General features: G+C 32.6%; 1 protein-coding gene across 2 annotated transcripts in view; it reads right to left on the reverse strand.

Annotated features, from left to right (window-relative positions):
- Nucleotides 1–27,109, reverse strand: part of LOC118189051 (alkyldihydroxyacetonephosphate synthase, peroxisomal-like) — a 170,199-nt gene that overhangs the window by 56,123 nt on the left and 86,967 nt on the right. For both annotated transcript variants that reach the window (XR_015043415.1, XM_035359586.2), the window contains exons 11-14: nt 19,165–19,292; nt 18,997–19,048; nt 8,882–9,021; nt 4,131–4,180 (exon numbers count right to left, since the gene is read on the reverse strand). Coding sequence is in view for 1 of the 2 variants with exons in the window: in XM_035359586.2 (XP_035215477.2) it covers nt 4,131–4,180; nt 8,882–9,021; nt 18,997–19,048; nt 19,165–19,292 (370 nt within the window). In the remaining variant the exon portion in view is untranslated. The remainder of the gene's footprint in view (nt 1–4,130; nt 4,181–8,881; nt 9,022–18,996; nt 19,049–19,164; nt 19,293–27,109) is intronic.

A 27,109-nucleotide genomic window follows, 5' to 3' on the forward strand; every position in this document is an offset into this window, starting at 1 on the left:
GTGGTAGAACTGTCATAGTGGTATAAGTAAAAAGGCATAAAATGTGGAAGTTCCATTCACATCTGTGATGCAGAGTCGCACAGAAATTTGAAAAGCTAAATTTGCATATGCGTGAATGTGTCTACAGCTTTCCCACTCAATTGGTTTCGCACGTTCAAACCAATTTTGGTGACATGGCAAGGCCTGGTCATCTAGCAATGAAGCTTGGCTTAAACCAGTTATGATATTTATACCACAGTCTGAACAGAGGGTCAGGCTGCGTTCAGACGGCGGTGTAAAGGGCATAGAGGCATAGTCATAAGGGCATAAAATATGGGAGTTCCGTTCACACCTGCGAGAATGGTGTGTAAGCCGTGGCCCAATAAGAGAAGCTAAATTTGCACATGCGTGGATGTGTCTACAACTTTTCCCTGCTGTTCTTGTGCGATTGATTTCCCGCATTCGCTCTGCTTGTTTTGTAACAGCAAAATCTTCTGTAGAAAGCCGCTTCGTTTTAGCTTCGCTCTGATTGGTTGACATGTATCCCAAACTCGGCATAAAGTTGAAAACTTTGAACCCTATGCCACGAGCCCTAAATCACATTTTGTGACGTAGCACAGACTGGTTGCCTTGGCAAGGGAGTTCGGCTTTAACCACTTATGCCCTCATCTGAATGCAGCTTTAGATTCATATTATTTGGCCATCACTATACCCACATGGATCATCAAAATCACTACCATCTGGCACAGCTTAGACTACTCTAAAAATCGGGTTCACGTTATTATACCTCTAGAATCGCTATTACCATAGCATGACACTAAGCTAGGATATGCAACCCCAGGGGGTTTTATCAAGGTATGTCAAGGAAATTAAACTGATGCTTAGGATCATATAGACAATCAGAACAGGTGAAGATGCAAATTAAAATTATGTACACTTGATAGTTACATTTGAAATACACTCAACGTTTGTGAAAATTGCAACACCACGAAGGACTTATGCGAGTGAGCTGAAATTTTCAGGAAATGCAAAGTAGCGCATGATATGCAAATGATTAGAATTGCAAATCCGTAGCGCATGCGTATGCTGAGCAGCGCCCTCTGAACGGCTGATGGATCCGAATAAATAGACGGCTGTAGCGAGGCGTGTATGGTTATCGGTGGTTATCTGCTAGTGGTAAACATTAACTCAATCTGTACTTATGCCTCGTCGACGAAAGAGAGCGAGATTTGAACAACTTACAGAGTTTGAACGAGGGAAAATCATCGGCCTTCGTGAAGCTGGATTGTCGTATCATGCAGTAGCCTCTCGTGTGCAGCGTAACAGCAGCACAGTGATGCGCGTTTGGAAGCAGTGGACGGACGAGTGTCGGACAACTCGGAAATCCGGGAGTGGACCCCGAAATGTGACGTCAGCTCGCGATGATAGACACCTGGTCCGCATGGCGCGGACGGACCGTACAGCTTCCTCTAGACAATTGGCAGCACTGTGGTCAATAACTAAAGGTGTTTCATTGTGTGCTTCATCAATTCGTAGACATCTGCTGCAGTGTGGACTGCGCGCACGGACTCCTTTATACAGGACCCCCTAACGCACGACCATCGCCGCCTGCGGCTACAATGGGCCAATCAGCATAGAGACTGGCGTGCTGATTGGCAGCATGTCGTGTTTTCTGACGAATACCGCTTTAATTTGTGGTACCATGATGGCCGCATTCGTGTCAGACGCTATGCCGGTGAACGCCACCTTCCGGAGTGCATTATCGAACGCCACAGTGGACGAACACCCGGAGTTATGGTCTGGGGTGCCATAGCATATCATAGACGATCTCAATTGCTACGAATTGTGGGCAATCTGAACAGCAACCGGTATATCCGTGAAGTTCTACAGCCCGAAGCTGTTCCCTTCCTTCAAAGCTTGCCAGGCGCTGTATTTCAACAGGACAATGCCCGCCCTCATACTGCTCGGATTGTTAAATCCTTCTTTGCAGCGCAGCAGGTACAGCTTCTTCCTTGGCCTGCGTGTTCCCCGGATATGTCGCCAATTGAACATGTGTGGGATGTCATTGGTCGGCGTCTTGCTCGTGATCCTCGTCCTGTTGCGTCTGCAGACGAACTTTGGGTACGCGTACAAACGATATGGAATGCTCTTCCTCAGTCAGACATTCAAACTTTGTTTGACTCCATGCCACGTCGTGTAGCAGCACTTATTGCGGCGCGTGGTGGCCACACAAAATACTGATTCTAATCTCTTGTTATTGTTTGTTTGCTTTGAACATTTAATCATTTATTTGTACCACTACCACTCAACTGTGTATTAAATTGCATTCAATTATGACGATTCCTTCTTGGTGTTGCAATTTTCACAAACGTGAGTGTAGATTAATACAAATTTTAAGCTGTTAAATGTTTTGTGTGTTTGGGATCTATTATTGCTACTGAAAACAGATTATATCCTGAAATTCAGAATGCTAAATTTGGTAACCATGACTTTATATTGGTTAAGAATTTTTTAAGGTATAGATTTCTTTCAAGAAAAATGAAGTTTTTGATTTACAAAAAGCTTGTCAGACTTGTTTTGACACATACTTCTATGACTTGGACAATGACAAAGCTGGAGGAGAATTGTATTGCAACTTCTGAAAAAACAAATTTTACAGAACATTCTTGGTGGCATAAATGAAAACAATAACCGGAGAAGGATATATAATTTTGAGCTTAACAAAATATATAGACGACCTGATATCTTAAAAAATATATAAAAATTAACAAAATGTATTGGACGGCTCATAGCAAAAATTATTAATGTCATTAAATTGACATCGTATGAAAATGTTAATTATTCCTAATTTTAACAGACTGCAAGAGAATATGTTAAAATAAATGAACTCGATAATACGATCAGTGTGGAAAACTTTAACGATGATTTAACTTCAGACTGAAGTTAAATCATCGTTGAACGACACATCAAACACAAACTTCCAAGGCAATAGATCTAGATACACAGTGTATTTAGTAAAATCTAGATACACAGTGTCATTTTATAGCTAAGTGCATGGGAGAGTGTCAATTATTAATTAAATAAAATATGTTAACAATATTGCTTGAAAAACAAGTTATGAGGAAATAATATTTAAATTTACTGAAAGCTTTACTATAACATAGATCAGGAATTCCCTACCTTCCCTTGCATCAGCCCCTTTAAAAGGAATGGCTTCTTTATTGACTTCCTTACATTTTTCTTTATATTACAAAGTATACAATATAACAGCAGTAAAAATAATTCTATATAAATAACTTAAAGACAGCAATTAGAATATGAGCACAAGCTTTGAAAACATTGTTAATTAAATTTATGTTTAATTATTTTTCATAATTTGTTTTTAAATTTACAAATATAAACAAATTTTCAGGGGGAAAAAATCACAGATTCTAATTGCATAAAAGTTCATTTTCAATTAATATGGTGATTGTGATTGACATGCATTTTTTTAATATTTGGCATAAAATTGCTAAATTCAGGTTTTAAATCACCTCATTCAGAAATATTTAATCTGTTTCCCATTCTAGTTTTGCATTCTTTGTATCTGTTTATTCTGTCTCCTTGTATTCTTGAATTTTACTTTTTTGCATTTCACTTACTGCATAAATAAACTCATAAAATATTTATACATTAATATTTATACTCATAAAAACACTCTTAATAGTTTAAAAAATACTTTTAATACTTTTGAAACAGTAAAATTTACTCGTAAAATATTTACATACTTAAAAAAATATTATTGATTTAAAAATATGTTAAATATTTGTTTTCTTATATTTATTTTATATGATTTTCCTTATTACATGATACAATTGTATATCAGTAAACAATTATCAATTTTAATAACTTTTTTTTTCTTTTAAATCAATGGGATCTTTATGCCAATCAACTATCGGTGCATATCCTGTTATCGAGCCCTTATCATGGACTCCCTTTAAAATTTCACTAACTACTCAGAGGGTCAATATCAACCCCACTGAGAGCACCTGACATAGATTAAAACTTATTACATATTATTCATTTATTCCAAAACATTACCATAAAACCCTTCAAGCATATTTAATTGAAAAGTTTTTGTTATAGTGGTATACAAAAATTAAGAATTTTACCCAAATTTAGCAGCAATACTAATGATGCGCCTTTCCAAAGCATCAACATCCTGAAAGAAAAGTAGAATGCAGTTATAAATCTATCATTTTAAATATATATCTATCATTTTTAATATATCCCATCATAAAGAATAATGAAAACATGAAAACACAAATTTGTAATGAAGCAGAATACTAGCTCATGATACAAGTTTAATATCTTTACAAAATATCTTTACAAATGTGAAAAAGTACAGTAAACTCTTGCCGAACATGAGGGTTATGTTATTATTAACACATTGCGCACAAGGCAAAATCACATTCTGCAAAGTTAACTTTCTATGGAAGAAACAGGTTAGGTATAGTGTAAATTAAGAAAGTATGTATAATTTATGCAAACTCAAATATTATTGTAATTAAAAGGAGAAAAAGAAGTAAATGTTAACTGAAAAGCTTTTCAATATTGCTTAGTAAGCAGGTACATAATACAACCAGTTTTTGAAATAGCTGGAGGTTGTTGCTTCGGACAATGTCTGATGTAACTTATTAAACGTTTCATGGTTAAGAGTGAAAAGTTTTTCAATATCTCTCATAAAGTGTCCTCCTCTTTCTTCATTTGGGTCAATTTCCATTAAAAAATTAGACAGCTCCTGTGCATTTTCAAACAATTTGTTTAACTTATTACACATTTAAGTTTCTTTATCTTCTTCACTATAGCTGCTTTCACTGTTGGCCAATTCTTCATTTGTCTTTTCACTATCGCCATTCTCATCTAATTCTTGGATCTCTCTTTTTTCCATATCTGAAAAATCCTTTGCCACCTACTGTTTTTGCTATCTGTATGATTTCTTTGGCTTCACTTTCAATAGATGGAAATTCTTTAAAATTGTTGACAAATTATGGCTGGTGCTCATGACATGGGAACAAGGGAATGAAATATGGAAAGAAGTTAATTCACTTGTTTCCATGCGAGTTTGATTATTTCTATACAATGTCTTATACTAAATTTCTTCCAAAATGCCATTAGTGTGTCATGTTTTCTTTCATCTAGTGCTTTATTTGCAGAGATGTAAACATGGCTGACATAGATGGAATGTTGTAAGGGCTTCATTATTATTTCCTGCAGCCCTATCGAGTACAGGAAGAATGTTAAAACTTATCAAAATTTCATTGCCAACTCAGAGTTTGCTAGTTTGCAAGTAGTTTTTCTGTTCTAAGCAATGCTTGACTTTTTTTAATGAATGGATTTTCAAACCAGTCATTAAAGAGGATTATCACCATGTGACCAGTGCTCTGCAGTATACCGTGTATAACTGAAATTTTTGTCTTGAACAAACATAATGGTGACAACTAAAATTATACGTATACACATTTCAGAACTTGTGTTTGGCGAAGGTTTACTGGATTTTTTGAGTGATTATGATATTTATAATGGGAAGGGGAGAGAAGCTGATCAACAATGAATAAACTATCAAAACACACAAAACTCTCTATAAAAAATAATCTGATGTATTTGAAAGATCAAGAGCACTGTCACTATTATTAGTAAAACAGGAGGCACTTCATGTGACAATGTTTGCCCATGGATAGTTTAATAACATCAAAAGATGGGAAAAACAGCCTTAAAATATCTACAGAATTTACCTAATTTAATATAAAAATATCAATAAACATATAAATAAGTATTTCCATAGCATTTTAATTAGGAAAAAGCAAAAGTTTGTTTATGAACTGTTCATAATGCTTCTTGAAATTATTTCATATATGCTGTATTTCTAATTTTAATATCTGGAAGGTTGTAGAGTCATTAGGTTTACTGGAAGCAGAAAAGATTGTTCGCCGGGAATCGAACCATGGACTTCTGGAATACCGGCCCAGAGTGCAACCGTTACACCACGAAGGACGCTTGGAAAGTGGGAGAAATACCTTATATACTCCCCTTTTTAAAGGGCGACTAGGGTTTTAGGAGACCTCGTCGCCAAATCCTGGGTGTGGAGAATCATCATCCACAGCCCTTTTAGTTCGGGTGCCACTGCAGAGTCATTAGGTTTATTGGAAGCAGAAAAGATGAAAAATTAACAACCGCCTTCGCCGGGAATCGAATCATGGACCTCTGGAACACCGGCCCAGCGTGCATCCGTTACACCACGAAGGACGCTTGGAAAGTGGGAGAAATACCTTATATACTCCCCTTTTTAAAGGGCAACTAGGGTTTTAGGGGACCTTGTTGCCAAATCCTGGGTGTGGAGAATCATCATTCACAACCCTTTTAGTTTGGGCGCCACTGTAGAGTCATTAGGTTTATTGGAAACAGAAAAGATGAAAAATTAACAACTGCCTTCGCCGAGAATCGAACCACGGACCTCTGGAATACCGGCCCAGCATGCTACCGTTACACCACAAAGGACGCTTGGAAAGTGGGAGAAAATACCTTATAAGGTATCATTCTTTAAAAGAGAATATCCCAATTTAAGCTTTTAAATTTAGCAAAAAGACAACTTAAGTTTGCTATAGATGTTTTCAGTTTTTTTTTTTTTTTTTTTTTTTAAAGAGAAGAGAAAAAATTCTGCAGAAATTTTTTTTTGACTGAAACTGAAAAAGCTATTTGGTGATTTAACCCCTCATTTGGTAACACTTAACAATTTTTATGATCTGTTTTGACCTTATTGGGAAAATCATTTGTGACTTTATTTCAACTTAATAAAATTATTTTAGAATATTTTGGTCAGATTAACCAAATTGTTGATCATAATAAGTGATATAATTTCCCTTATTTTTCTATATAAATGGGTGGAACTTCAGCAAAATGATAACAATATCTGAACGATAATCTTAATCTAATGACATTAAGTGGCATCCACTGCGCTACATAAATTTTAATACTTTATTTTGTTTACTTATTTTTTAATCAATTCTGAAAACTGACCTACATCTAAGCTTGTCCCTTATTTAAAATCTTGCAAATTTTATTCCTCAAAGTTTAACATCTCATTATTAGTTCATTTTTTAAACCAGATAAAGAATTTTTTTTATCTCGCTTTATATATGCCACTATTAATTTACCATTACCATGCAGTTATCTTTTTCTTTTAATAATTTTATTTTTAATATATCCACTGTTTTGAATGCCATTTATTTGACTGAATAATTAAAATGCATCTAGCATTTTATTTGTAACAATTTTTACAGCTACTAATATGATCATCAATTAAATTACTGGCCATAAAAATTGAGAAATAGAACAATAATTTTATATTCAAAATTATTTCACAACAGCTTACTTTATTTTAATTACCAGTTCATTTTGTCTGGCTGATCACTTGGTCTCATTTCAGTTATTGGTCATATTTGAAATCTGATTTCATTTTTGATTTAAAATGATCTGATTATCCTGTGTTCCTAAAAATTAACACTAAAGACAAATATTTTCCCTTTTTTTAAGACATTTCCCCCTCCATTAAGTATAGCTCCTGATAATTCGCTTCCTTTAGCTCTATTTTAAAACTGCTTAATTTTATACACTGCTTTTATAAACAGTGCTACTAATGATTATTTTACTATGCTAATCCCAATGTTACTAATACTTAAGAAAACGTGATATGGACACAGTGACTTCCTTGTATGGTCTATTAAACTATACACATTTTTTGCTGCACTTCATTTAAACTTATTTCCTAAAATTATTCTGACTTAATTAATCAATCGCTCATGGCAAGCTGAAAATAGATCAAAAACAGCAAGTTCTAAGATTAAATATCCCAGCCAATTTTTGTCATACGAGAGCTGTCTCTCTCTTTTTTATAATGGGTATAAAACTTTTCCAAATATAAGTATAGGAACCAGTAGACCTCATTAAAAGTTAGATTTCATTATATGTCCAAAATTAACTTAAAAAAAAATTGAAATTGGCAAAACATGACTATTTCCTTCCTTTAAAACAATTCTGTGACTGAAAATACAAAACTGTGACCAATGATTATGAAAATAAAGGCAGGGTAAGGACTTTGAAGGTGGGTAAGGGTTGCATTACACATCTACTTTCTCCTACACTTTTTCCTCAGATAGAATAATCAAGATTTCTTTAATCAATATACTCTTACTTTATATATATATATATACACACACACACATTTGGTACTGCCGATTGCACAAAAGAGAGAGCTGTGTTAAATATATGTTATAACAGTCTCATGTACAAAATTCCTACATTCTATGACTAATCATTTTTGAATTATGCGAGATACATACATAGGCAAAGATGTCACGAAAAATTAATTCTGAATTCCACTTTACAATCTGCTTTTGGGGAAAAAGAAATTTATTCTGCTGTACATAAAGACATCACTCATGCAAAAAAATAATCAAAATGGATTTAGGAATGATCAAAATGGATATTTCCTTTGAAATATGATACCTGAAATTTTTTGAGATTACAACACTTCCTTTTCTTTGTAGAAGGAAGTAAAAATATGAAGTTGAAGTTTTAATGAAGTAATGAATTTCTTTTCATTTGTTTACATAAAATATATACAGCATTGATAAAGTTTCAATATTTTTTAAGGAAGCCAAAAGAGACCTTATTCCCCCTAAAAAAATACAGCTTTAGTTCACAAAATAGCTTTAGAGGTTCTGCAGCTGGTAAAGTTTGAACAGCACTAGTGTGCAGCAATGATATTTCAATTTTGCCATGCATATACATGGCAGCACATTATATTTTAGCATATATTTTAATCACATCTTTAAAACAGTCAAATATGAAATTAAAAACAAACCTCTTTAGTTCCTTCCATGAGTAGAGTGACAACACACATTTTATGAATATCAAATCCTTTAATTTGAGTTACATAGAACTTTTTAAGATAATCCATAACTGAAGCAACCAATGATGTTGACTCTGGTTTTAAGGCATGACCTAATTTTTAAGCAAATAAACCTTTCATGAATTAACACAGACATTTTTAAAAACATAAATGCATCACTAGAATATTAAGGAATAATCTTTCTATGGTACTATAATCATGACCCAGAGGAATATTTCAAGTAAATGAGATAACTAAAATTCAGGCTGCTCTGACACTTTAGTTTTATCTCTTTCTTTAGACCAGGAGCAAAAGGTTAACATTAAAAAACAAAATATTTCATCAGATATTTGAATCTGAAATTTTAGATTATTCTTTTGCACTTTAAAAGAGATCTTATAATTAATAAAAATTTATTTATTTATGTAAAGAGACTTTTACATAACTAAAAATGGTGCTCACTACTGCCAACAGATAAAACAAAATCTTTACATATAAATAAAATTAAAGTCCCGATTTTGTAAGTTCTAACCACATTTTTCATATTGAAGATTCTTAGATACTTTTCAGTTATTGGAACCGGGTTCAGAAATGTATGTATTTATGAATAAATGTAGATTTGTGTATATACACACATGCATGCATACATACATTTCTGAATCTGGTCTTGTAACAGAAAAGTACCAATTTTTTCTTCAAAAATATTACTTTCAATAAAATAAAAAAGAATAGCATATATTAAGACAAAATATAACATTAATGTAGTGTGTTATCTATTGCTTTTGCAACTGTATCAAAGTGCAAACCAATTGCCTGAGACTGAAATAGCATGTGGGAAAAAATCATGATCACCATAGTTAATGGGCCAAAACTTATTTTTTTTAGAAAACTAAATAAAATTTTTTTTACTGAATATTTATCAAAACATATTAATTTTTTTTTACTGAATATTTATCAAAACATGCATAAACAGTAATAATAATGATGCAAAGAAGAAAATTCCAACTTATTTTTTATCTAAATTTGAAATGTTACTATCTGGAAGAAATTTCTAGTTGTATTTTGTAATTCAAATTGTACCGATATCTTTCATATTAAATTTAAAAACAAACATTTACTTCAAGTAATTCTAATGTGTTGAATAAACTGCCAAATCACTTGCTTTTAACCCTCTGACAGCTCAATTTGGGGACCTAAATCGCTTCCAAAATTGCGGGGGGGGGTGTTCATATTTTAAATTTATATATATATAGGAGAATTGAAAAATGCACTTTTTCTTCCTAGAAAATATTTTTTATATAGATTTTTATCATGAGAAACTAAGTTGCCAGAAAAACCAATTTCAGATGTTATCACAAAAAATATATTTTTTAATACATTTCAGTCGAATTACAGTTAATTTCTATTTATTGCATAATATAAAAAAGTAAAATACAGCCAAAAGTCGTTAATTCAGACACCCATAATCTGGACCTCAAAGCTACAAACTTTCTGTGCATGCGTCGCGTTGACGCATGTGCGTAAGACCTTTACGGCTGCGAATATGCGGGTGCGAGTGCGCAAAATACGTTTACAAATGCGCATTTAATGCATGAGCAATTTTATAAAAGTAAGCTTGAACTTTCGATTATGTCAAATAGAATTTCTGATACATATTTACTAATATGTAAAGGATCTACAAAGCGAAAGTATGTTTCGAAGTCTATTAAACAAAAAGTGAAATTGCTCCAAAAAATGGATAAAGGCATATCTTTTGTTTATCTAAACTTTAACATTTGTTTATCTAAACTTTGTTTATCTTTAACGCCGTGGCACGCAATGAATTGGAAGTTGAGCTGTCAGCACTATCCTTATCTTCGGGGCAGATGTTTTTATTTTATTTGGCCTATAATTCCTTACTAAATGTAGTATTTCATCTCGATGTACTCCGTCTTTGATATTATTTAAATCAAATTCCTCGTCATTATAATTCGCTTCCGATAGCGAAGAAAGTACTAGAGGTTATTGAAAACGAAAAAATTTCGCTTGACAAATTAGTCGGTACTCTCGACACAGCAATTACAGGACTTGAACAGCGGAACTTTGTAACTGAACAAGAAATTATGTCTGTTTATAGAATTCAAGAGAATGTATTATCATATAAAAAACGAAGCAACTTAAACAACTTACATTGAAAGAAATGTTTAATAATATAAACAAATAAATATTTTTTTTTTTTTTTTTTTTTTTTTTTTGTAAATTTTGATACCCTTTAGATCATAATTGTTCTTTATTTCATAAATTACGGTTTCATATTTTTAATTTTATAATTTCTGCATGCCATCTTACCAGATTTAAACTGATGATCTATAATCCGGAATTGCCGAAGTCCCGACGAGTCTGGATTAACGACTTTTGACTGTATATACAATTTAAGAAAATATAAAGCGCTGAGAGAAAAATACCTTAAAAATGCGTTTTAGTATGATAGAGTTCAAACTTCACAGTCTTTGCACCAGATTCAATAAATCTAATTAATAATCAATCTAATTATTAATCTAATCAATAATTTAATTAAATAATCAAGATAATCGCTGAATGTTTTCTAGTAGCCTTTTCTGTAAGGAAAAATTGGCAAAAAATGAAGTTTAAGCACTAATATCACCTTCAAATGCTGCAATTTAGCGGGACAACTAATGATATCTGTTGGCCAAAATGTAAACTAAACACCTAATACTGTATATAATTTATTTCAATGGTAAAACGAGGAAAAAACGGGATGCGCTCCTCAATAAAGGAAGAAAAACATATGCCTGCAGAAATCGAGGGATGAGCAAATTTTGCTGCATTTGAGTTGCCTGCGGAAATTGCAGAATGAGCAAATTTTGCTGCATTTGAGTTGCTCGTAGAAATCGCGGGATGATCAGCCAGAGGATTAAGTAAAGTGAAGTTATATAATGAAAACTTTCTCAGTGAGATAAAACTGCAGAATAAAAAATAATGACCTATTTTATGATGCATACAGGTAAAAAACATATGTATAAACATATATATACATACACTGGTCGACACTAAAAATGCAACACCAAGGAGTGGTCAAAAAGTGATGAAATTTGGAAAAAGACAGTGACAGCAAGCAGCAATAAATGATCTTTATTTCAACATGATAGTGAGAATACAGAGCGAGAATGGCGTCGGCTCAGTAGGATGTAGGACCACCGCGGACAGCGATGCATGAAGAAACATGTTTAGGCATAGAGTCAATAAGAGTGCGGATGTTGTCCTGAGGGATGGCTCTCCATTCTCTTTCAACCATTTGCCACAGTTCGTCTTCTGAACGAGGCAGGGGCAGAGTATGCAAACGGCGTCCAATCACATCCCACACATTTTCAATTGGTGACAAGTCAGGAGAGTACGGTGGCCAGGGAAGCATCTGTATACCTCGTAGAGCATGTTGGCAGATGCAAGCACTGTGTGGTCGGGCGTTATCGGATCTTTCGCCGATAGAAAACATGTGGTCCATTGTTGCTAAATGATTGACCCAGATTACATTCCAAGCTGCCACACCAGATCAACTTTGGCAACGTGTGAAAGCTGCTTGGTCTGCTGTACCCCAAGAACACATCCAAAGTCTCTTTGAATCAATGCCAAGGCGTGTGGCAGCGGTGATCTCCAACAATGGCGGCTACTTTGGCTGTTGATTCTGGAACCACACTTCACAGAAGTCTATAAATTTAATCATTTGATACTTGGTCAACATGTTAGCTACTAGATAAATTTTGTTGTGATATCTCTTGTCTTTCTTGGTGTCGCAATTTGGGTGGCCAGCAGTGTACATATATAACTTTCTGTTTCCCTAGATGCCCCCCCCCTTTTTTTTTTGTGGATCATTTTAAAGGGAAAAATGCCTTGCAATTGTGAAAAAGAAACATATTTTGTTCCTAGTTAAAGAGAAAGTATATCAGCCGTAGAAATCTTACTTTACTCAGATAAGTTAACAGACTTTGATTTCCTGATATCCTTCATTTTCTAGCTTTCTTTAGAGTCATAATGAAAAAGAATACGAAAGAAAAATAAAATGTCAGACGGTTGGGTTTCATTTATATTGAGAAAGATACTTTAGCTTCAGTTTTATTGAATTTTTTCCTCCTACGTTGCTTTATTTTGTGTATTAAAGAAAGACACTCTGCAGTGATAAAATTGGTTGGAGGGGGGAGATAATGATGTAGATATTTAAAGCGTGAAGCCCTCATATTCTTTTAGAAAAGAAAGTGAAATTTGTTGCTTCAGGAGGCATCTATGTTTATGAACTGCTCTGTTATGCCTAAATTATAAGGTGCTAAATGACACTAAAATTTTTAAAAGTGCGTTGGAATAAAAGGAAAAGTTTATTCAAAGTATCTTAGCAATGGCGTAGCATGGGGAGGAGGCAATCCACCCGGGTGGCACATTTTGGGGAGTGCAAAATTTCAAACTAAATAAAATACTGTTCGACATTGAAAATGCAACACCAAGAAGGAGTGGTCAAAAAGTGATGAAATTTGGAAAAAAGACAGAGACAGCAAGCAGCAACAAGTGATCTTTATTTCAAAATGATAGTCAGAATACAGAGCAAGAACGGCATCGCCTCAGTAGGATAAGTAATAAGTGATGGTGGACGTGGGCACTGTCCCTTTGCCGTAAAGATTAATCAGTACAGCACCTCGTCCACCCTTATCTAAAGTTGGTCATCAATAAACTCAGCAGCTTATCTAAAGTCACGTCATCAATAAACTCAGCATAGGCTTTTAGTCTACACATGTTACCGTTCTCTTTTGTTGACACAGAAACTATTGAATGCACATATTTACTTTTTGATTCAACAATTAGCTTTAGCTATAATAGCTTATCTATTTGCCGATCAACTTCATTTCTTAGAACTTCAGGTATTCGATATGGTTTCTGCTTTTTTGACATACTTCCAGGTTTCAGTTTGATGCTGTGTTCTCCAACATTGGTGATTTTCGGAATGGCAGCTCTTAGGTTCTCATGCCTTCTTAAAACTATCATAAGTTCTTTCCTCTTATGCGGTTCAAGGTGCGTAAAATCACATTTTTCATTAGAATAGTGTTCTTTTGCTTTCCGTGGGACAAGTCTTGGAATGTTTTCAACTTCGCCAAAATCAATATCTGTATCATATATCACACCGACATTTTTCACAGTGGTATTCTTCAAATCATTCAGATAATCGGTAACTGAGCTTAACTGTTCATGAGGAACAGGAGTTTCATCAGTCCATGACGTTTTCAAGATAGACAAAGGGCCATTAGAACATCTTCCATAAAGCATTTGGAAGGACTAACACCAGTCGTAGCATTAGGAATTTCTCGATAAGCCCAAAGTAAGTATGGTAGATGTTTCTCCCAATCTTTGGAATGTTCCCTAATGATATGATGTATCATTCCCTTTAAAACAGCATTAAATCTTTCTACAAGGCCATTTGAACTTGGATGATAAGGAGTTGAGAACCTTGGAAATGATCCGATCCCTTTCAAAAACTCTTGAGTCAACGAAGCAGTAAAATTAGTTCCTTGATCTGAAGCAACAATCTGAGGGATTCCTGTGCGTGAAAAGATTAGCAACAATGCATCGCATGTTGTTTTGGTATTCAAATTCTTCAATGGCACCGCTTCGGGCCATCTTGTACATTGATCAACAGCACACAGAACATATTTGTAACCTCTACAGATTGGCTCTACATGTCCAAGGATATCCACATTAATTACCTGGAATGGTTCTTTAGGACGTGTTACTGGCATAATCGGAACTTCTTCAAACGGATGCTTTTTCACTTGAAGTTGACAAGAAGTACAAGTATTGCAATATTCATTTACATCTTTTTTGATTTCGGGCCAATAGAAGGAATATTTCAAGTGCAGGTGACTTCCCCATAAGCTAGAATGAGCTAAGTCCAAAATTTGTTTTCTTCTTTCTTTAGAAACGACTAACTGGTGAACTCTTTCTGATAAAACTTTATGATACAAAAAGTTGTCAGTAACAATAAAGTTATTACATCCATTCTTAGCATTTTGCCAGCATGTTTTTAAAGATGGGTCATTCATTTGTTGCACTCGAAACAGTTCTGAAGTCGAAACACATTGATTGTGCCTCGTGCTACCTTTGGAATCATCCTTACCTGCATTTTCATATGCAAGAGCACAACATTCTATTATCTTCTTAACAGTTTCATTACATTTTTCATTAATTAGGTTTTCCCTATCATGGTCAAGTATTTCGTCAAAATTTTCAGTTTCATGAAAAGGCATTTCAACGAAACTATCATTATTAATGTTTACATTTTTACATTTAAAATTAAACTTTCTTTTATCATCTCCCCTTAACTCATTAAAAGCACTTAACAACAAGAGTAAATCATTACAAAACTTACCCACCATTGCACATGTTATAAAAATAGGTGAAATAAATTTATCATCTTCAGAATGCATTAAAGGTAGGTTAATGAGAGGAGCTTTTAAAGCTTGCCCAAAAGCTGACGTGAGGATAACACTTCCACGTGGCGTACAGTATTTTTCTGGTACAATGTCAGCCTTGACAACGGTTAATTGCGTGTCTGTATCTGCTACTGCATTAATTAATTTACCATCACATATAAGTTTAACGGTTAATGAGAGGAGCTTTTAAAGCTTGCCCGAAAGCTGACGTGAGGATAACACTTCCACGTGGTGTACAGTATTTTTCTGGTACAATGTCAGCCTTGACAACGGTTAATTGCGTGTCTGTATCTGCTACTGCATTAATTAATTTACCATCACATATAAGTTTAACGGTTGGCAAGTCATCTATTAATTCCTTAACTTCTTGATTCACAGTAAAATATTTAGAAGAAATCTTTGCAGTTACGGCGTTACACTTATTCTTACTTTCTTCCTTAGCAACCCTTTCCTTATCTTCATGCAACAATATATTATGATACTTAAAATTACATTTTGAACATTTTAATTGAGAAGGACAATTTTTTGTTCTACAGTTCTTTTCGAAACAAAGAAAGCACCGATTAGAAGCCTTTAAACTCTTTTTTCCTTTCTTCTGGAAACATAACGCATTTTTCTGAAACATGATTTTCGCTTTCACAAAATAAGCAAGGGGAAGTTCGAACAACTGCAATTTTGCTTACATTAGGGGAATAGCTGGCGCCAAATTTGTTGGTATTGAATGAATTCCGAGTGTGGAAATTGTTTCGCTTTTCATTGGGTTGAGAATGCGTTCCAAGAGAATTAGCGTAACTCTTAAAATAAAATTAATTTAATAAAGTTTGTTCGCGACTTTCAATTTCCCGTTTTAGAAATTTCATGAGGTTGTCGACATTAAAATTTTCCTCATCTGCGTTTTGACGAGCAAAATCAAGCGTTATATCTTGAGGTATGTATTTCATTAACAAAGGGTATAGTAAATTTCCATACAATTCGGTTTTGACCCCTATCGAATTTAGTGACCTTATTTGTACGTTGCAGGTGTCATATAATTCCCTCAAAGAATGAATGTTATTAGAACTTCGGACAGGCCGTAAATTTAAAAGTTTATGCATGTAAGAATTAATAAGGAGATCTTTTCGACCATATCTCTCTAAGAATTTTAAAAGCTTTGTCGTAGTTTTCTGGAGGTAAAGAAAAGTCTTCTATTGTTTTTATAGCTGCACCGCCTAACAAGCTAAGCAAGTAATTAAACTTATCAACTTAAGATAGTTTTTCGTTTTGATTTATAGCCATGTCAAAAGAATTGTAAAATGTTTGCCACACTTCAGTGTTTCCATAAACTTTATCAATCATAATCTTCGGAAAATTAACATTATAATCAGAACTTTTATTGACACCAGAAATAGACAAATTGTTACTATCATTAGAAGAACTATCATTAGAAGAACCATTAGAAACTAGCGAATTATTGCTATTTCTTTTTTCTTTCAATAATTTTGTGCCTCTAAAGCTCCATTTCACAATCTTTTCTTCGAATTCCAAAGCACTTTCGATTTCAGTTTCAATGTCATTAACATCAGTCAAAGTTTTAATTTTTTCATCTAACGCTCTCAAAGAAATAGCTTTTACTTTTAACATTTCCAGCGATTCTTCGAGGTCTTCAAGGTTACTGGCTGCAATTAATGATTCAATAGAATTTGTTACTTTAGTAATGGCTGAACGAATAAATTTCCGTTCTTTCTTAGATTTTGTTAGCTCTTCAGCCATTTTTGTAACCTTGAATTTCACTTTACCACAAAATAAAGTGAACAAATTTCTTACCTTTCTGAAGATTCACTTATGCATTTTACCCGTGAACTTGATGCATATATGTATGTGTTTGAATGAATGACATATCCTCCTTTTCTGACACCACTGTCTGGATATATATTTAATTTCTATCTTAGACGTATCGTAATGTGCACTAAATGTGAGCATTACATAAACCAGCCATTTTAACGGCACAAAAACTTTATTAACACACGAACAAAATAATAAGAGCAAACAATTTACACAAAAGTATAACTGTGTATTTTCATCCACGCTGGCATACAGCATGTTACCTTCATTACTTCGCTAACAACTATTAACTACTCTTCTCTAGTAAATCACATGAGAGAGAGGTGTTGCGGACCGTTCGGCTAAACTGCACATGCGTGGTCATCACGTCATGACAAGTATATTACAGTACAAGTGAAAAAATTGACAGTTTCACACATGCGTGTGTCGAATTTGCGCAATGCTTATAGGGTCCCACAAAATTTTCGTAAATATCATGGGGTCCTGGGGGTCGCAAAAGAATCTCAGCGATAAAAAGGGGCCATGACTGAAAAAAGTTTAAGAAACCCTGATATAAACTATAGGTTTACATTGGTATTTTATATACACATTGAGCAAAAATTAAATACAGGACAGGTTTTTTACATGTAGTTATATCACAGTGTTTCAAATCAGTACAAATATATCACAGTATCAAGATAAGAACGGAAGAGGTGAATATACTGACCAAGTAAGGAACTCGAACGATGTAAAGGAATTTTATTTAAAAGTGGGTTCTGAAAACTGCAGGCCTTAGCAGGATATATGATCATCCCAGATTGCATGGTGATGTGCACTGTCTGTTCATGCTCAGCACAAGATCTAAGAAGCAGAACATAGGTACAAATGCAGTCACCAATGGCTGAATCTTCTCAAAAGACATGAAGTTCTAAATGACCACTAAGCATTTTGCCTTTCTGAAAATGAACTCTGCCATTTAAAACAGTGGCCTTCAATAATATTAGAGGGATAAAAATGTGTTTCCTGTTTTAATCTGAAATTTAGACATTTGGAATCAGTGAGAACAAATTGGCTCTTATTCATAACAAACACTTGACCCCATTTGCTCAGCTTCCCAATTTTTTTGTTCCAGGCATTACAGAAAATGCCCTCTCCTGATCACTGATTAATAAAAAGTGATATCAGATGGTAAGGTCAACCAAATGTTGTCTATTGGACATGCCACACAGACATCAATTCAGCATGGTTCAAACCAATGCGTGGAAGGTTTCACAGAAATATCTGGGTGTGCAGTACTCCTGAGCTTTCTGCTCCTCCCACCATAAGTCATACTATATATATGTTGTACGCCCCACTGTACTGGATCCCAGGCAATATTTGGATTGGTCTTTGGTTTTAATTCTGCCTATTTGTCCTGCTCACATAATTTTCCCTTTCTGTCCAGAATATCTGCATATCAGTATATTACCTTGCTATTTAAAATATTGTTTTCTTATCTTCTTTGAAAATCCAGATATCATCTTCATGAACACAAATGGTACTTTTCTGTTATTGGGATGGATTTAGAAATGTATGGATGTAAATATGCATGTGCATATATACACACATACATAAACACATACATATATGCATACATTTAAGACTATGGTACCAATAACAGAAAGGTACCATAGAAAGTTATGGGAAAAAAGCATATAATTATAAATTCAGTCGATAAATGCTTCCTAAATACAGCTCTTCAGGAGCAAATATATCTGGGTGCTCAAAGATTTATTATTACCAATAAGAGATTGAATGTAACAATGGAAAATACCATACCAAATGTGAATTGCTCATTGTCCATAAGTCTAATGGATGCAGGTTTCAGTTGCTAAAAATAAAATTTCATTTATATAAAATTATGTATATTATAGAAAAATCAATTCATGTTTAAATTAGAAATGTAGATCATATTTTACATGAAAATCCACACATAATATGTATTACCTGGCGTACAACTTCTCTAAGAAAGGCAACACCTGGTTCAAAAGATGGAAAAACAATGGATCCATACTTCACACATGCTGGAATAGGACGCACTCGGATAATTACTTCAGTAACAACACCTAGAGTACCTGGAGAAAAAATCATATAAATGTCAAAAATAGAAGCCTTCATACAAAATCCCCCTCCCTTTCTGAGTTAAACATAATGATTAACTCCTGATAACTATAGAACAACAAAAGGTGAAGTTGACCATTTGCCCCAAAAAGGTCAAAACATCAGATCTCAAACAGAAGAGCATCTGTGGGGGTCAGAAATTCACTAAAATATGTGCATCTCTCTCTATATATATATATACGTGTGTGTCTTTATTTAATATACATACACATTTACTTATATGTATTAATAAATTTATGAGTATTATTAATATTCATATATATAATGAAAGCAAACTTAGAAGTAATGATGCAGAAATATTGATTTTTGCAAAGAATGTTGATCCATAATAAAAAGCAAACTGGGCAGGCAAGGCAGATTAAATATTTGCCTTTATTTTAAAAAAATACGTTGTGGGAACAAACAACTTGGCGCACTAATCATGCCTGTTTTGAAACATTTACATTTCTGATAGCTCTGCAGTAAGAGGAGAGCAGCATGCAGCCGTCCAAACTAGGCTGAAGTGTAGAAGACTGGTCTGTGTTAAGGTTGAAATCTTAATTCAGAATGAGTTAGTTTCGGATCTCAGTGCATTTGTTGGATAATTAATACTGCTGTAAAATTATTATTGGCTGTTTGAGATTTAATTCTATTTACATCACCAGTGTTATGTAAAGGGCCGTTCAGACTGGGGTTTATCTGAGTTAACAGAGACAACTTACTTAGCCGACCCATCTCCAAAACCAGTTTTTCCCCACAGTGCAGCGAATTGAAAAATCTGAACTGCATGCATTAGCGGAGATAGTCGATACATGGAACTGATTCCGTTAGCTCAGATAAACCCCACTCTGAATAGCCCTTAAGAGTCATATGACTAAAACAGTCGAAGTGGCCATTTTGCTATTAAAAAAAAATATCTACGATATGAAATTCAGTCAGGAAAATATCAACCCAGTAATGCAAATATTGAAGTTATTAAAAAATTAACACCCTCAAAATGTTAAAGAATTAAAGATTTCCACAAAGTATTGATGTGTATCATAAATTTATTCCAAATTATGCAAGAATTAGAGCCCTTTTAACTAATTTACTTAAGATACTTCATATAAATGGACAACTCAATGCCAGCCAACCTTTCAAAATATAAAAGATGCTTTAATTTCTATACCCATTTTAACGTTATTTAATCCAAAATATCCCTGACATGTATACGTAGATGTATCTAAAGAAGCTGTTGGTGCAATTACCAATAGAAGAAATTAAAGATCACCAAAATTTAAATAATGTTTATACCTAAAATGTACAAGAAAATTAATGATGTCTTAACTGTGTTTCTTTATAGTTATGACATCATTAATTTTTAAGTTTGTAATTCCAATATCTCTTCCTACTAAATTACTTGAAAAACTCACATTAAATTTGGGCATATTGATGTTTCCTCAATTTTAAATTTTACTGTCACCTTAGTATTAGTGGGCAGAAATAGTACAATATAGTAGAAATTACTGTAAACACTGTGAAGTATATCAGTTAAATAAGAAAAGTAAACAAAGAAATTTGGTTTAATGAAAACTTTACCATATGTATGTGAACCATTTGAACTACTTTATCTACTGATACTATAGATGGTTTAAATTAATATAATTCTACTAAAAAGTACATTCACATTATTATTCAATATATATTGACTTTTGCTTCTAAAAGCAAAAGTGATTATAATTTGTAAACTACTGATATTTACATAAATAGTGTGAGGGAAATTTTTCAAATTCAGATTCCACAGAAAATTGTAATTGATAGAAATGCTGCTTTTACTTCTTCAAAATTTAACCACTTTTTGAGAAACAATAATGTACACAATTGTAATCTATTGTTGTAACAATTCTTTTTGTTTTCAAAAGACTTGTTTTGCAATTACAAAAAACAATAAGCAGCTATTAGAGCTTATACTATCTTAAGAGTTTTACAAATTTAGGGATTATAACTGACATCATAAAGACAAGGGTTAAAGTTTTCCTCTACAAACTTTACTGTAATTTAGGGTAGCACCCTAATTACTTTTATATGTTGCTCGTAAAAAGTATATTGAAATTAAGGAATGTCAGAGTTCAAATAATGATTACTCCTCTCAACACTACTGCAACTAAACAACAGACACTATGAACAACAGCATTTACTCTATTACATGTAATATGTGAAATCTTGTTTACATAGGACAAACTACGAATAATCTTAATAACATAATATTAATATCAAAATTTTAGAATATAATACCTAATCTTAAAAACAGACTTAATCTCTATATGTTTTGCAGTTAAGAAAGCTTTATCCCTATGGAATAAACTCTTGTATTAATAGTATTAATAGTAAATCTGCTTTTTTGCTACTGTTTACGAACAATTCAGTCTTTTTAGTAAAAAATTGCAAAGAGGTACCAGAGGAAATAGCAAAAAAGTTAAAACATCTCTTAATACTAATATTCTACAGTCAAAATTTCAAGATTTATTTGAAGAACAACATTTCAAGAAAAATATTCTTAACTACCTTCATTCCCTACTTTACAGACATCTTATTATCATTCAAAATTTTGTTAAAGCTAAAAACATATCAAATAATATCATTAAAGATTTAGTACTTGATTTCATAAAATTCAAATTCAATTGTGCTTCTTCCAAAAATAAAATTTTCTGTACCATTAACTTTCTACATAAAAATTATGATGATCTTCATAAGATTTTAATTTATAAATTTTTCATAAGATTTTTAAACAAGCGCAACAAAAATTTCCAGCAATCAATTCTAAAATTTCAGTTTGCTTCAAGTACAACAAAAACTAAGTAGTTTTATTTCTAACCATAATGATGAAGATTTTTCAGCATCATGATTATGTGATGAAGAAAAATTTCTGCCATTTGTTGACAAAGAGCACAAGCATATTATAACAGGAAATCTGGACATTATTCAAGATCAAGAGATTAGAGTGCTTATGAAAAAAGGAATGAAATTTAGACCTATTAAATTCATTAATAAATTACATTGCATAGAAAGTATTTCTACAGATATTGATAATTTAATCTTGAAAGTTAGTTCTCAACTTAGTTTGCCTTCACATTTATTTAAAGAATGGAAAAATGAAATTAGTACTCAAAAAGAAAATTGAGAAAAAGGATTTAAAGGAATTAAAAACTGGAAATATTTACTTCTAAAGTTTTCACAATAAAAAAAAGCAATTCACACCATAACTAAAATTGATAAAGCAAACAATAATTTCAGTATTTTTTGAAAAAAGATTCTACCTATAATATCATTGAAAATGAGCTAACGAACTCTACTACCTATAGTATCATCAGAAAAATAAATAAAGAAAGAACCTGTTAGTAAAAAAATTTCTGCCTTTCACACAAAATGAAAATTTTCTCTCTTCACTACAAATGACAGATTTGCCAATCTTTATGCCTAACCAAAATTTCATAAAAATCCTGTAAAAGTTAGATCTATCGCTAATAGTACCAGAAACTTTTTTGTTTCTGGTACTATTATTTAAAAAAAATACTAAATTCTGGTACTATTATTTAAAAAAAAAAAAAAAAAAAGAATTTTGATAATATTTTTGCCAATCTACTTATTTGAACAAGTTAAAGAAAACAAAAACTTCTGGATTATTTACGACAACTTGAAAATCATTCAAGAAGTTAAAAATCTTAAAATTTACAATATTAACTGGTGTACGAGTTTGAAAGCCTCTACACGACCCTGCCACTCTGAGAAATCTACGAGAAATCTTATAGAAATGACAGAATTTTTTCCTGAAATATTTAATATACTGGATTTATATAAATGGAAAGAATTTCTACATTTTTCGCTGTACAATAAATTATATTAAACATTCAAACTTTCTTTACCTGCAAACACAAGGAATTCCAATGGAAGTTCATATTCCATTCACATTTGTAACCTATTCCTATTTTCTAGAGAATTTAAATTCCTCAAAATCCTTTCTGATAATGGTTTCAGTAAATTTGAACACATTTACAGATACATTTATGATATTATTACTTTCAACAATTTTAATCTCATAGAAATGAGTAACATCTACTGAAATTGTCTAAAACTAAATAAGACCAATAAAAACCAAACAGAAATAGTTTATCTTGATCTAAGTATTCATAAACTACAGGAAATTAAACTTTTTGATAAACAAAAAGATTTTAATTTTTCTACTAATAAACTTATTAATTGGAATTCTAACATATCTAAAAAATTTACTGCAAATATTATTTTTAACCAAATTAGTAGAATTAAAAAAGTGTTTCCATTGAAATAGAAACACAAAAAGAAGAAATTCCAATTCTCATCAAAATTTTAAAAGATAATGAAATTCCTTTAAAATTCATTAATAGCATATTAAAAAAATCTGGAGTAGTCTACACCCTATAATACTTTTTAATAGTATGAACTTTTTAACTGAATCTCCAAAAGAGAAGAATAAAGAAGGATGTTTTAAAGGGTATGTAGGTTATTTTTAAATTACTATTCTGTTACTAACCATGGCCTTACATATATATTCAAAGTCGTCATGAGAAGCCCATGACGTGAAGACTTTTTACTTTTGTAACATATTTCCTTTACTTCCTTTTTCAACTTTTTTTCTATAATTTTAAATTAGAAAATTTAAAAACTAAAATTCATCTTTATATAATTTTTACTCATATCTACAAATCAATTATTAAAAACTATTTGATCACTTTTTAGGCAACTTTTTTAGTCTTTTTTTAAGGATTAATTAATTTAATTAAAATTTTACACTAAATAATATTTATTCCCATTTTTGTTTTTCAAGAGTAAGAATTTACTTAAATTTCATTCAATTTATATGCAATATTTTTCTTTGACTAAAAAATAAAAATTAATTTTCATTGAAATATTTAAAAGTTTTTCTTTTGGTTTCAAAATTACATATTTCATACAAGATTTTAGCCTTCTGAGTGATTACTTTCTAGCCAAGGTTTTCTAGTTTTGCCAATGAAGCCAAAATGGTAAACCTGCACGTCCCTTACTGTTTTGCATCTCATAGTTAAGTGTAGAATCTCATAGTAATGATAGCACTCGAAGTTCTTAATTCCTTCTAATTAGGTTTTTTTCCAACTATGTTTTATGAATTCAATCACATCTTAATTCACTGGATTATCTGTTTAAAGGTAAACATTTTATTTAAAAATTTTCACTGAAGTATTTTGTTTTTTCATTTTTATTTTCAATTCTTTTTATAAAATAGAATTCTCTTAATTTAAGATTATTCTAATTAGAATTTACTGTGCTTTTATCTTGCTTTGGGGAAGGGCCAGAATTTTTGGGTGAACTATTATAATTAAAATACATTGAAATGGTTCATCGGCTAATTCTAGATGCAGAAAAGCAAAGATTTTTGTAGCAGAAGGATTTCAATTAATTTCAATGTTCCTTCCCCCTCATGAAGTGACATTGAGGTTGATTAATTTTCTCTTCTGTTTTTTATTCATTTTTCTTTAAATTTCATTAATTTTTGAAATGGGGTTTTGCTTGTTTGAAATGATTTGGTTTTAACATTTTCAAATTCTTTGTTGCATTTATTTATATGATTATTTGAAATTTATTAATTATGAATTTCAATTTCTGCTCTTTGTGAAATATTAGTTCTAAATTTCTTGCTATATGTTGCCAACAGCATTGCTGTATACAGTGCTAAATTATTTTGCTTCATGTGCAATTTTTGAAGTTTCTGGTTTATGTTTATATAATACATTTTTATGTCTATGTCTCAAACACCCACTTTATTGCATTGCCAATGCCTTAAATGTTTCATTGTTAAACAGAGCTGATTAAAGTCAGACCGATCCTACAGTGCTGTGCAGCATGGTGTGATTGATGTACTTAACTGTAACCTGTCTGATGCTATCACTAGTAGGTGCAGGCAGAAGGACTTAGTGGGTGCAAAACAAGACATCCATTCTACTTTGTCTGTGAGTTTTGATTAATCCATAAACACACTCCGAATTTCCGACTTTTAGACAGGCAGTGAAATCAACAGTTACAAGGTATGTAGAATGTATGTACGCTATCGTTACTTTCTTGCAAGATTTGTTTACTTTATTTGTTTACTCACTGTCTAATCAAACAGGATGTTTTCTTCCAGAGATTTGCTTACAAACTGATAACAGTAACAACCCACGATGAACAAAGCTAAGCGAGCATGGATTTTCAATTTTAATGAAGAATGGGAGCACCAGTTTTACTTCATAAATCATAAAGACAAATATATATGCTTATTATGCGATAGTGCAGCAATTCCAAAGAAAAGTAACCTTGAGAGACATTTTAAAATGGTGTGTCCAAAGTTTGATTCGGAGTATCCTGAACTTCAAAGAAATAAAATTTTGTCATTAAAGTCATCGATTTTGAAGCAGCAATTTACTTTTATCAAATTGTTGGAAACATCAAGGGCAGCAAAAATTGCATTGATTAAAAATTCGCATATAAACTAAAACTCAGTGCCATGACAGCCTTAGTGGGCCAAGCCCTGCAGTGCCTGAAATCTGCTTTCTTAACCGTGGGCCCTGGGGTGCGTGGACAAGTGGTCAGCTTGGTGCAGGACCCCCCGATGTTTAGTCCCCAAACAAACTTGGTACTCAATTTATAGACCCACTCAAGAGATGAAAGGTTGAGTCAACCTTGCCCAGCCCAAGGATCGAACCCCGGACCTTTAGTGCTGCTGCGAGATGCGCTAGCCACTGTGCCACTGGGCTTCAAAGTTCCGCACATACTAAGAAAAAACTCATATATGGATGGAGCAATAATAAAAGAAACAATGTTGTAATCTGCAGATGTATCTTTTGCAGATTTTAAAAATAAAAAAGAAATTGTTTTGGCCATAAATACAATGCAGTTGTCAGCTAGAACTATTACAAGAAGAATCGAAACAATCGCAGGCCGCTTAGAAACCCATGTGATAAGAAATGAACAGATGTGCATTTTTTTCCTTACAGCTGGGTGAATTGAAAGATATAATAGAAATAGCATAATTAGCAATAAATGTCAAGACAGTCTTTGATGATTTTAACATAAAAGAAGAATGTTAAAACATCAAAGACCAAAACTTCTTAAAGAGTGCACACAAGGAAGGGATTTATTTTGTGTAATAAAAACGTTTTTCATTGATGCTAATAAACTGAATGGGAAATTATCTTCAATAACAAGTGACGGTGTGCGAACCATAACAGGGAAGAATATTGGATTCATTGCTTTACGTCAACAAGATACATTTTTCACAAAATTTATTGCATGTCAATGCATTATTACACCATCAATCACTGAATTCCAAAATATAATCGCTGTTGTTACAAAAATAATCAATTCAATAGTGAAGACAAGTGGAATGCAACACAGAATATTTAAACTGCTTCAGGAAAATGATAAAGATACATAATTTACCAATCTTCTTTTGCACACTGAAAACCAACGGAAAAATTCGTGGGCGATTTATTAATTTATTACTACAAATAAAAGAGTTTCTAAAATTCCAAGACAGCTGGAAGACAGAAAATTGGTTAACAAATTTGACCGATTCAACACTAAAACTTAATGAGCTAAATTTGAAATTAAACAGCAGGAATAATTTGTGGCTGATATGATCAGCACTTTCGATCAACAGCTTCAAGTCAATGCTAGAAATGTATAGGTTTCATCTCTCTAATCACTGACACGTTTCCTCATTTTATATATAGATATATATAAAAGGCAGAAAGTCTGAAAGAGC

This window comes from Stegodyphus dumicola, chromosome 10, assembly GCF_044657685.1.
Source record: "Stegodyphus dumicola isolate Sdum_Otavi_A_Nest chromosome 10, ASM4465768v1".
Taxonomy (NCBI): domain Eukaryota; kingdom Metazoa; phylum Arthropoda; class Arachnida; order Araneae; family Eresidae; genus Stegodyphus; species Stegodyphus dumicola.